General features: G+C 47.1%; 1 protein-coding gene and 1 non-coding gene across 2 annotated transcripts in view; one reads left to right on the plus strand and one right to left on the minus strand.

The window, feature by feature from the left end:
• Col22a1 (collagen type XXII alpha 1 chain) overlaps window positions 1–12,809 on the plus strand; it is a 235,778-nt gene that overhangs the window by 81,866 nt on the left and 141,103 nt on the right. The window contains exons 13-16 of the mRNA XM_047525428.1: window positions 9,229–9,282; window positions 10,306–10,359; window positions 11,417–11,470; window positions 12,711–12,755. Coding sequence (XP_047381384.1) covers window positions 9,229–9,282; window positions 10,306–10,359; window positions 11,417–11,470; window positions 12,711–12,755 — 207 coding nt within the window. The remainder of the gene's footprint in view (window positions 1–9,228; window positions 9,283–10,305; window positions 10,360–11,416; window positions 11,471–12,710; window positions 12,756–12,809) is intronic.
• Trnaa-cgc (transfer RNA alanine (anticodon CGC)) lies at window positions 5,262–5,335 on the minus strand. The gene has a single exon. It is a non-coding gene; the product is annotated as a tRNA-Ala (tRNA).

The following is a 12,809-nucleotide window of genomic DNA, read 5'->3' on the forward strand; positions in this document are numbered from 1 at the left end:
CTCTGATCCTTTGTCCTTTGATCATTTCAATCTTCATGAAACATCTCCATTTTGCCATGGACTGTGAAGCTGTCAGGTTGTTGGGGCAGGGTACCTGGAATTCCTCAGCTCCAGATGGCTTCCATTGCTATAAACATGTGAGTGCTTCTGAATTGGCAGTGACCTTAAAATACCACTGATGTCACCTTGGTCTGCATACTTGGCAGGTGGCATCCAGTGTGTTTGGAGTGTATACCAAACTGTCCTAGTAATGTTATGTGGTTCCAAATGACCTTCCTCAGTATTTGTCTTCTGCTGACACTGGGTTCATCTTTTCTAGGTCCATTTCCTATTCTTTCTGAAATCTCAGGGATGCTTTTTCTCCAGTGATCTTTGAGGTGTTAGGCACCAAGCCAGGTGGTTTGAGACATTTTCCTAGTCATCCCCCCCAACAATAGCAGGAAGAAGGCACAGTTATTCCCATTTCATGGAAAAAGGCATCAAAACTTACAAAACCACACAAACACACTGATGGTATTTATTTCATTATACAGAGACTTAGGAAGAGAACAAGTTGCTTATAATAAGCTCTGGCTTATTCAAAATGATATCGACTACCTATTGAGAGCCAGACACCACACTCAGTGTTTTAGTTAACTTTTATGTTGCTGCGACCAAAAGGCGTGGCAAGAACAACTAGAGGAGGAGACATTTATTTGAATGCTCACAGCTTCAGTGGTCTCAGTCCATAGATGGCAGACTCCATTCCTTGGGGCCTGAGATGAGGCAGAACATCATGAGGAAGAGTGTGGTAGAGAAGAGTGGCTCAGGGTATGATCAAGAGGCAGGGCAAGAACCCTTCTCAACCAGAACAGAATCAGAATATAAACCCAAAGGCATGCCCCAAGGACCCATCTCCTCCAACACACCCACCTGCTACAGACACCACTCAGTTAACCCCATTCAGGGGATTAATTCACCAATTGGGTTAAGGCTCTTATAACCTAATCAGTTCACCTGTAACCTTGCATTGTCTCACACATGAGCTTTTGGGGGGACACCTCACATCTAACCCATAACACTAGGGGACTAGGAAAGAACATCAAGATGGGGAATGTGAACTTTGGAGTATGATGAACACAACATCTGCCTGTGAGAGTAAAGGGGAGTAGGTGTTTAGGAAAATCACTCTGATCATTGTGTGGCTAGTAGGGTGGAGGCAGTGGCTAGAAGTGATGTTCCTGCTCAACCCTGCCTCTGACTAGAGGGGAATCTGCAGGTAATAGTCAGGTGTGCTTTTATAACAACACTTCTCTGATTCCCAACACGATGGACACAACTTGTATTGTCTACATTGTGAAAGAGTAGGCCCTTCTCACCTGAACCAGGTCTGTGTCTTTTAGACACAGACTTTGTTTGAAATTGTGATACGAGAAAAGGTGGATGGGGAGGATGCCTTCGTTACAGAGTGGTGACCAGGAATGATCTAGGAATGATCTCCAGAAACCATGTTACTTATCCATATTAGGGACATTATGCCCTAAATGTTTTGTGTCCCCTCAAAACTCACATTTTGCAATCCTAATCCCTAATATAATAACATTAGGAGGTGGGCATTTGGGAGGTGAGTCGATTATGAAGGTGGAGACCTGTGCAGGATCAGTGCCCTATGAAAGAGGCCAAGGAGAGACCCTCTCACCACTTCTGCCATGTGAGGACACTGCAAACGGTGTCCCCTGTGAACAGGAAGTGAGCCTCACCAGACACTGCTTCTGCTCACACCTTGATCTTGGACTTGCCACCTCCACAGCTGTGAGAAATAAATTTCTGTTGTTTATAAGTTTCCTGGTTCAACGAGTTCTGCTATAGCAGCCCAAGCAGAGGGAGACAAGTGGTTTCAGGTATTGGTGAAATGCATGGCATAGCAAGGAACAGGAGACACATTTTTAATTCATTGATTCTCTTTGAAGCATTGGGTAGTGGCATTAGCAACAGCAGCCATGCAGAATTCACTTTCCAACACTGTGATCTTATACTGAATGGTATATGAACTTCATCTGAAAAGAAAATAGTATGTAGTGAAAAGATTCATGATGTAAGCCCTTTATTGATTCCTTAATCTGTGCTAGGTTATTTGGCTTTTGAGTGGCAGATTCCTAAACCCCTTGTATGAGGCTGGGCCATGCCCAGGATCACAGAACAGGTGAGAGTCTGGGGTTGAGACTGGGTCTGTCTGATACAAGACACAAGACCAGAGATGAATCCTCACTCTTCACCACTACATTGGCCAGTGCCATCTGCTGCTCCCTTCTGAAAGCAATGCTGCTGTCTGGGAATTCTAGATCCTTGTTTCTCATAGGAATCAATTTCATGTTATGACTGCATTGTAGAGCTTTGGAGCCAGAAAATGTAAATTACATATTTGTGTTTATATGTGTGAAACTTCTAACATTTATTTATGCCATCTGCTTCTAGCTCCGGGTTCTTTCTCTTTGTTCATGGTTGGCGTAATCAGCTCCCCCATCTCCTTTCCTTAGTGTGTGCGTTAGTGGGCATCATTCGTGGTTATTGAATTGGATAGCTGTGGTTGAATGCCTTCCATTTTTACAATAATTAAAAGGCTTAGGGGAAACCTGATTTAGCTGTTTATGTGCCCCCATAGCTTTGTAGGTCGGAATTAAAGTAGAGGAAAGAAGGGTGCTCCCAGCCCTGTCCATGGTGCTGAAGGTGCCTTGGAGCAGTTTTGAGTTAATGTCTTTCAGCTCCACACAGGCAGAGCTGGATGGGGAAGTCTAATTTTTCTCCAGCACCATCTGACACTTAGTTGCTTGCCAGGTCTAATGGGCTAGTCACAAAACCAAGGCCTTTGTATAAAAGAGTGAGAACATTGTTGGGAAGGGAAAGGCTGACAACTGGACTGAGGGGTCAGGGGAGCTGAGGGAGCAGACCCTAGACACAGACTGGCTGGATCCAGACCTTACTCAGCCACTTAGCAGCTGCATGACTGTGGGCCATTACTTAACCCTGTAACCCCATAACCCCGACTTCCCTCCCTCATCTGTGAATTGGCAAATAAAGCACTCTCTGCAGAGGGTTGCTGTGAGGACTAAATGAGCTAATGAAAATAAATGACTTATATTTGTAAAAAGTGCCCATAATGTTAAGTATAATTACCATTATGCCAGCATAGTGTTCCATTCTCATACACCACGTGACGCCTGTGTTCTCAGCATTAATGAGATCTTATCCTCAGAGGCCCCAAAGTGTGGGAGCTCTTGTGTCTCCCACTGAGGACATCTGCAACTCTTGAGGCCTCAGGAAGCCCAGAGAGTGTCTTAGACAGTGTGTTCCAGGTGGGCAGCTGTAGAGATCTTTCTTTTCTTCAGTTCATCTAAGGTAATTCACAGGGCATCTAAGAATGATGACAGTACCTGCATTTACAAGCACTTGCTGGCTGCCAGGGTTCACGTGCATGCTGTTTAACTTAACTTTTGAGGAAGAGAGTGTTCTCGTCTTATGTATTTATAGTGAGACCGGGTGCCAGTGAATTCCTCTGTATGTGGTGGAGGCAGGATTTGATCCCATGTTTTCTAACTCCATGACCTGCATTTGTCTGTATTAAGAAGTGGTTCTCAAACCCAAGCTGATGCTCAAATCACCTGGGTAATGGGACCCCCATTCCCAGAGTATCTGCTTCAGTAGGCCTACAGTGGGGCAGTAGCCCCAAGTGATGCTGATGCTTTTGGCCAAGGACCAAAATTGGCCCTTGATTCCAAATGCAGCACTGACCTCTCTGCCCCACCCCCACTCACCATCTCCACACTTTGGGAACCGATGCCCATAGATATTCCAAGACCCTGCCTAAAGGGCTTGCCATGACTCCTACCAAATGAGTGAATAGTAGACTAACATAGCACCTCTGATGGGCTCCTTGTGTTTAGAAATACTGTGATAACTAATTAACCAAGAGAGTAAGAGGGATGTATGTTCCCTTCTATCTCTGTATCATGCCTAGTGAGTTAACAGGGTGAACCTAAAGTATGATCTGGATACTGATGAGTGGGTATGGATGGATGGGTAATTTCCTGCTAGATGTTACCCTCCTATGATCTCCAGATGGGGTCGTGGAGATGGTGAGTGGGGGGTGGGCAGAGAGGTCAGTGCTGCATTTGGAATCAAGGGCCAATTTTGAGTCACAACTGCTAGCACCTTGTTGGGAAGGCTGGTCCTCTCTGAGCCTTAGTTTTCTTCTGCAGCAGATTTCACATGCATTATCTATTGCTATGCTGTCCACGACCTGAGTGTTGATTTCCTTTTAACAGAGGCAATAAGGAGGCTCAGAAATTCCACTAAAAATGACAGCACCTGTTGCTTGTTTTGCATTTCTCCACCGAGGAAGCATTTCCCTGCCTTGCAGAGGGCTCTTCCTCCTTGCACTACCCTGTTCATAGCAGATGGAGCTGATAATAGGAAGGGAGTGTCTTCTTCCTTACTAATGCTACTACAAATTGCTTTAGACTAGGTAATGTGTAAGCAACAGAAACTCATTGCCCACAGTTCTGGAGGCCAGGAAATCTGAGATGAAGGTGCTAGCAGAGTTGGTGTCTGTGAAGCTCTCTGCCTTATCGATGGCCCCTTGTTGCTGTGTCCTCATAGGCAGAAATCCAAGAAACTCCCTCGAGCCTCTTTAATAGGGGCACTAATCCCATCTCCTAGAGTCCTCAATTCTTGATACTGTTGGGTAGGAGATTGGACTTCAGCATGTGAAATTTGAGGGAACATAAACATCCAGAACACAGCAGGAAGTAAGTTGTCCTGCTGAACCCACATGCCCTGGAGGCCTGCTGTCTTCATTTCCTTGTCTTCTCCCCTTCCCTCTCCTGCACATTGTTGTGGCTACCCTTATTCTTTAAGCGTCTTCTTGTGCCTGACCTTACCACTTCCTGAGCAGCCTCCAGTCTTGGTCACCCTCTTTGCTCACCCACATGCACTTGGGGGCAGCACTTATATTTAGTTCTTAATAGAATGCAAGCGACTGATGAACATTTTTTCATATATTTGTTGATTGATTGTTCATCTTCTCCTGTGAAGTGTTTGTTCCTTTCCTTTGCCTATTTATTGATCTGGTTATTTGTTATGTTAGTGTTAAGTTTTTTGAGTTCTTTCTATATCCTGGAGATTAATGCTTTGTCTGAGGTGCATGTGGTAAAGATTTTCCCCCAATCATGTAGACTCTCTCTTCACATTATTGATTGTTTCTTTTTTTTTTTTTTTTTTTTTTTTTGTGGTGCTGGGGATTGAACCCAGGGCCTTGTGCTTGCGAGGCAAGCACTCTACCAACTGAGCTACATCCCCAGCCCCTGATTGTTTCTTTTGCTGAGAAGAGGCTTTAAGTTTTAATCATCCCATTTATTGATTTTTTATTTAACTTCTTGCACTTTAGGAGTGTTGTTAAGGAAGTCAGATCCTAGATTGACAGGGTGAAGATTTGGGCCTACTTTCTCTTCTAGTAGGCACAGGGTCTCTGTTCTGTTGCCTAAGTCTTTGATCCATTTTGAGTTGAGAAATGCAAATTAAAACTAATCTGAGATTTCATCTCATTCCAATCAAAATGCCAATTATCAAGAATAGAAGCAACAATAAGTGTTGGTGAGGATGTGGGGAAAAAGGTACACTCATATATTGCTGGTGGGACTGCAAAATGGTGCAAATATTATGAAAAGCAGTATGGAGATTTCCCATAAAACTTGAAATGGAACCACCATTTGCATTTATACTCAAAGGACTTAAAATCAGCATCCTACAGTAAGGCAGCCACATCAATGGTTATAGCAACTCAATCAAATTGGTAAGCTATGGAACCAACCTAGAGCCCTTCAACAGGTGAATGGATAAAGAAAATGTGGTGTATATATATATGTATGGTGGAATATTACTCAGCTTTAAAGAAGAATGAATTTATGGCTTTTACTGGTAAATGGATGGTGTTGGAGAATATTAGGGTAAGTGAAATGAGGCCAACCCAAAAAGCTAAGGCTGAATGTTTTCTCTCATATGCAGATACTAATTCACAATAAGGGGGGGTGCACTGGGGGAGAATAGTTATTCTAGATTAGGTATAGGAGAGTGAAAGGAGGGTTAGGGGTATGGGGGTAGGAAGGATAGTAGAGTGAAATGGACATTATTACCTCATATGCATGTATGACTGCGTGACCAATGTGATTCTGCAACATGTACAATTAGAAAAATGAGAAATTATACTCCATTTATGTATGACTTATCAAAATGCGTAAATGTATTCTACTGTCATGCATAACTAATTAGAACAAATTAAAAAAAGTTAGAAGATGCTATAGTTGATTCCATGGTTGTAATTAATACTTATTAATAAATATGATACATATAAAAAAGAATGTCAGTAATTGGCATTTTAATAATATTTTACAATCCACAAAATATGTCCTCGTTTGTTTCTCATCTGAAATCAGCACGAAACTATCTTACAAATGACAAAACGTAGGCTTGGGGAGGCTGAGTGGCACTCTGGCTGGGACGTGAGTGGGTGGCCCAGAGCTCTGACTTTTTCTTTTCAAAGCCACTGAGGACAGGAGACAGGGAGTCCAGCTGGGAAGTTTTAGGTGTATCACAGCGACATGATAGTATTTTGTAGCATTAATATTAGATGACACTAAAATGAACTATCTGGGTCAGGGGACACAATTTTCACAAGCCCATCTAATCCAAGGGCTCGGTGACAAGAAGGGAGACATTTCTGACTGTGCGTCTGCAGAGCTGCCTTGGCTGTCTTAACTATGTGAAACAAAAGTCAGAGGAGTTATTACTCTGTTTCAGTCAGATTTTTAAATACAAAACAAAGGCAGCCCACCCATGTGAAGGAGGACATTGCTCCTATCACACTGGTCTTCTAAAACAAGTTGCCCCTTGGTCTGTGTCCTTGAGATGTGTGGATCCTGAAGTAGGTGTGTGCCCTGCCTGCACCTGGAGCCTGGGACTCAGCCTTTCTCCGGCCTGACCCTAGGCATGGTACTGAGTGATGGAGAGGACTTGAAGCTGCAGTTTGCTGGCGCTGGAGACTTGGTCTTCTCACTGTCACCTACTGCTCGCTTTGTGTTCTGAGGTGACATGCCCTAAGACTGGTTTTAAAGCGGGAGCAGCTTTCGTTACCTTCCCTGGTGAGCACACAAGGTTGGAGAAGGAGTGGAAGTCACAGGGCACACCTGGGCCCTGCGCCAAGGTGTCTTTGCTTCCCCCTCTCAGGTGCCTGCCTTGTGGGTAGGCCAGATTCACAGATGTGCAGCAGGCACCCACTTGAAGAGAATAGCAAGGCTAGAAAAGCGACCATTGTGAGGAAAGCACAGGTTCCAGAACTTTCTGGAGTTCGGAGTTCTCTCTGGCGTTGTCTTTGGTCTCACCCTGACTCCCTTATTAGACAGCCCTCAGAGCAACAATGAACCACTGCCCCCACCTTTATTTCTAAGGTAGGAGTCCCTGCCTCCTGCTGCAGGACTTCCCAACCTGTAGGAGCCAGAGGACAGACTGGCCTTTCCTGGACCCAGTGTCCTAATGGTAACCAAGGCACTGGTGAAGGGCCGATGCTGGGGGAGGCACCACCACGGCTCTTGTCCAGAGGAAGTCCTTGCTCTTTTGTGATGTCTCCCTTTTGGAAAATGTTGAATTTTAGCCCTAGAGTTATAGGAATGTGGCATTAAGGAGGCTGGTGTCTTGGACATGCACAATCCACAGGGTCTGGTCAGTGCAGGAGTGGAATGTGGGCCTTACAGAGGGGTGGCACACATGGGCTGAGCCCAACTTTTTCTTGACCACCAGTCTCCTGACCCCTTGCAGAGCTTCTGCCTCCCCTCAGGCAGATAGAGGGGCTCTGGAATTGCCAGGGAAGTGGGGCTGGTGCTCAGGACTGCTGAGTGTCAGTGAACTGGTGTGTGTGCAGATTCTGCTGCATGTTGTCAAAATGTTAAAAAACACATTGGTGGTGAGCAGCCGGGGATGGACTCAGGACAATCTAACGCCGAGCTCAAGAATGCCTGTCTTTCTCTGCAATGCCATGCTGATCAATGTTAGGTGGAACGTTGAGACCACAGAAGACACTGCATAGCAGCTGTAAAAGTATAGATGTGTGTGCATGCTTCTTAACTTATGGACGAAACTAGAAATTGTAATGTCTGATATGCCTTTGAGAACAAACTCCCTTCTCACAGGGTCATTACGAGGACTAAGTCTGACAGTGTCTGCAGAAGTGCACTGTAGCATGCAGGGTCCTGTAGCTGCACTTGTGGATGCGTCTGTCTGTTCACTGAAGTCGCTTGGCTCTCACTGGACATATGGAGGAAGCCCAGGTCGAGGCTTGCCTGCTCAGGGTCATGTGGAAGATTGAGGGTGATAGAGGGAGCTGGGCAGAAGGTAGCTCCTTGGATTTGAATCAGGTGGTGTCAGAGCTGGATGGGAGCTTTGAGACCCTGGAGTCCCTTGTTTTAAACTGCCTTCCCTGGCCTGCTGCAGGGGGTTGTGTGTGCAGGAGGAAGGGGACTTGGTGAGGAGCCTAACCCAGGCCCCTTCACCCCACAGCTGCTCCATATTTATGCTTGTTATGTGCATCTCTGTGTGATTCCTTAGAATTAAGTTTGTCCCAAGGGGGGGAAAAAAAAAACAAAAAACATTAAATAGCTGTCCTAGCCCAGTGTCTCTCAGCCAGGAGGGATCATGTCTCCTAGAAGACATTTGGCAACACCTGGAGACTTATTTGGTTGTTGCAATTGGACAGTGCATCTGGTATCTAGGAATCTACTAAACATCCCATGAAGCCCTGCAGAGGCTTTCCCAGCTGTGTGTGCCTCACTGCAAGCCAGGCAGGCCCGCCCCTCTACACATGGGACATCAGCCCAGAGAGAGAGGGCCACCCTTGGCGAGGGCAGGGTTGCAGACTGAGCTTCTCACTCACGCTGTCAGGTCATGCAGGTACCTGGAGATCTTGTGAAATATTGCCCCTGATGTGGTAGGTCTGGTGCACCTTCTGGGAATCTGCATTTATCTGCATTTCTTCCCCTCTCCCAAGTGAAGCTGCGGCTGCTGGCTGACGAACACTCTTCAGGCAGTAAAGTCTTATCGGCAGCCTTCCACCTGGTACTTTATCCAGTGCACCAGCACCCTGAGAGCCTATCCCAACATTGTCCTTACTCTCTACAAGTTGCTAATTCCTTTCTCTTTTTCTAGGGTTCCCTGGGCCTGCCAGGTCCTCCTGGGAGAGATGGCAGTAAAGGCATGAGAGTAAGTGCCGTTCCCAACACCCCAGCATGAAGGCAGCACTGGGCCAGGATCTCCTGGTCAGAACCGTGTGCCTTGAATCAGGTGGCCCTTGCCAGGACCAGGCCTGAGCTGGGCTTCTTTGTACCACATCAGATCTTCCCAGATCCCTGGAGCTCAGCCCAGTAGTTGGAATGGCAGCAGCTGCTGTTGGCACTGGATATCACCTGTGCATCCTTGGAAGCTTGCATTCTTCGTTGATAAGGAGCTTTGCAGGCAGTGGGGAGGGGCTTGTGACCCCCTGTGACTCAACTGGGAACTGGCACTAGTGGGGGAGAGTTGCCCAAGTCCCCAGTTCATAGCTATAGGAGTCATGGTGACACCCAAGCAGTGCCTCCTAACCCCGCCTGGCAGGCCAGCCTTCCTCTTCTTCCCTGCACTCCACTCTCATCCCACTTGCCCTGAGCTTGGACATGTTCCAGGAACCAAAGTAAAAAACAATCTCAAAAAGTAGGTCCGTCTGCTCTGGGAAAAGGGATGTTCTATACCAAGAACCCAAATGGAATTGGCTGTGGGTTCTCTACCTCTCGTCCTTCTTCATCTGCAGCTGAGTGTGATCAGGTCTCAGAACCCGATTTGTGAGAACCCCGTAAGTTCACAGCTGGCAGCCTTTTAGGACAAAATGAGACCAGGAGAGAAAGGGGAGTTCTGTGAGTCCCTGAACTCTTGGTCCCCTCCAGAGGCCCCACTCCTTCTCCATGAAGGTAGACATCACTGGGACTCCAATTACGATACTTCCTCCACTGTCTGTCCAAATTTATTTTTGTTGACCTCCAATGGTAGGAGAAAGTGTGGGTGGAGATAGCATTGGTGGTGAAGATCAGATCCTTTGCTTATAGAAAAACATCTGAGGGCAGCCTGGGATGCCCCCCTGCCCCTGCTCCTTTCATGATGAGTTTGGAGCTGCAGGATTTGGGTTCTCCATATGTCTTTGGTTGCTCTGGTGTGTCCTGACAGCTCTGAGCATGTGCTAATTTGTTTGCACAGGGGGAGCCAGGAGAGCTGGGAGAGCCCGGGCTGCCTGGAGAAGTGGGCATGCGGGTAAGTGTCCCTGGTGAGCCATGTTCTGCTCATGTTCCTAGAGGACAGGTCCTGAGGCAAAATGAGGCCCGGTGAATACAGACAAGAGGCTCAGGTTGTTTCCTGTCTCCCCTTCTCACACAGCACATATATTTGTGTGTCTATCCACATGTAAACAATTTCCCCTCAATTCTTAAAAACCGGATCATGTAATTGGCAATTCATTTAGCAAGTGATTTGAGGCATTCTTCCCCACCAATCTGAAGAGCCCACACCCATCTATAGTGTCGCCCAATACGGAAGGCATTGCAATTTGTGTGACCTTTCCCCTACTCATAGCCCTGAAGGTTCTTTCTTCTTTTTCTGATTTTTTATTTGTTCTTTTTAGTTACACATGAAAGTTGACTCTATTTTGATATGTTTATAATTTCATCTGTTTTCCACTAAAATCAATGAAGCCGTAAAGCATGCACATGTGTGTGTGTGTTTCTCCTCAAAGCCTATTATATTTTCATTGCAGGGGGAGAAACCACAAAATTTGGGATATCCTTAACTAAGGAAATGCACATTTTCATGTAAATTTTTATAGATGTTTCCAAACTAGCTGTTCGAAAGCTGTAGTAATTAGTGGCCTGGGCAGCAGAGGAGCCTCCAGACTCTGTAGACTTCCTCCACTAGGCTCTTTGTCAGGACTCTTCAGGATGCACCCACCCGGGGGCAAAATGTGAATGAGAGCCACACGAATCAGCCGCACAACTGCAAAAGATGTGCTTGTGCCCAGGCAGATCCCAGGAAGTCACAGGGACGTGGGGCAAGTGGAAATGGGAACTGCTGCATCTGGGCTCACAGTGGCTCAGAGCTACATGCCAGAGCTGTTGCCTGAAGTCCAGCAGATCTGGGTGTGAGCGTGGCCCCATCCGGTAGGGGCAAGGAAGCAGAGGTGGAGGGGTCTCCTGGGGAGGTGGTGCAGGCGGCGCAGGCAGCACTATGGGATGCTGAGCTTCGGATCTTTGTATCAAACTGGTCTCGGCTATTCTTTCCATCTCTAAACCTTTTCTTTGTGAATGTTCTTCTACAGGGCCCCCAAGGACCACCTGGGCTTCCGGGACCTCCTGGGCAGGTTGGAGTTCCTGTAAGTAAAGGCTCTTGTCTAGGAGGGGTACTGTCCCTTTGCCCAGGAACCAGGAACCAGGCTCTGGCCAGTCCCTCACCTGAATGTGCTTGATGAGGACCTGCTGGGCTGCACGCAGTGTTGCCTTGGAAGCACGGGTCTCTCTCCTCTTAGACCAGAAATGCTTAAATGCTCTGATACTTAAGAATCTCCTGGGGAATAGGTTTACACACACATTCCTGAGACTCCCATTCCAAGGTAGTTAACCAGGATCGAGCCCAGGGGTCTCTGACCCTTGGTTTAAATAAACCCCTTTGCCCACCTGTCTAGTCCTCCCCTCCTTTAAGGGAGTGACGTCTATTGAATTTCTGGTCCCTGGACCAGTGCCTAGACCAGTTCCAGACACAAGGTTCAGCGTCTCCAGTGAGTAAAGTAGTGAAGAGCAGATAGCCATGGCATAGGAGGAAACAGTGACTTCTCGAGCATTAACCCTATTCTTCATTCTCATTAAAAAATGTTGAGATGGGTGTGGTGGAGAAAGTCATTTTCAGCAAAGCAGCTTGCAGAGCCTCCTGGACACTCATCCCATCTCAGCATGTACAGCCAAAATATTTAGATGGGATTAAAATAGAACCCGTGTCTTCTAATCCCCTGACATGGGTGACCATCTGCCCTTCAGAACAGTGTCTTGTGGCTCTGACATTATGCTCTCCTGTAGGCCAAAGATGCATGAATTATCCCTGGAATCAATGGGAAGGTCTGGGATGTATCTTCCATGTTTAACACCCTTCCCGTGGAATGTCCAAGGGTCCCTTCTTTAAGAAAGGAGAGGAGAGGGAGGGGCCACACACGCAGGCCATAGCACAGGACCCTGTTGCTGCTGCTCTAGGGGCAGGAGGAGGGATGTGTGCAAAAGGCCCCAGAGTCTCCAGTTCAAAGTGGGGCCCCTTCCTGGAATCCATGCAGGCTCCAGGTGGCAGGGACCAACTCTGAAGCCACATTTCTGCCCTTGGTGAGGTGAGCTCAGATGTGTTCTGGTCTATAGCCACAAGAACCTGGTTAACCCAGACCAGGGGAACAGCCCCCCTGGAAGTGGCCCTGGCCACTCTGTGCCATTAGCAGAACTACACTGCTACAGGGTCTTCACACCGCCCTCCTCTGCAGCCCAAGCTGGAAGCGCCCAGGTGGCTTCTCTGCAGGCCCCGGGGGACAAGCACAGAGAAACAGGCTGTGGTGGTGTCACTACTCTTTCCTCCCCCAGGGTCTCCAAGGAGAACGTGGGGAAAGAGGACCGCATGGAGAAAAGGTACGTGCAGGCTGTGCTGATCAACCCACAGCACCCTCCACTCTCCAGAGGGAG

The sequence above is a fragment of the Sciurus carolinensis genome, chromosome 1, assembly GCF_902686445.1.
Source record: "Sciurus carolinensis chromosome 1, mSciCar1.2, whole genome shotgun sequence".
In the NCBI taxonomy this organism is placed as follows: Eukaryota; Metazoa; Chordata; class Mammalia; order Rodentia; family Sciuridae; genus Sciurus; species Sciurus carolinensis.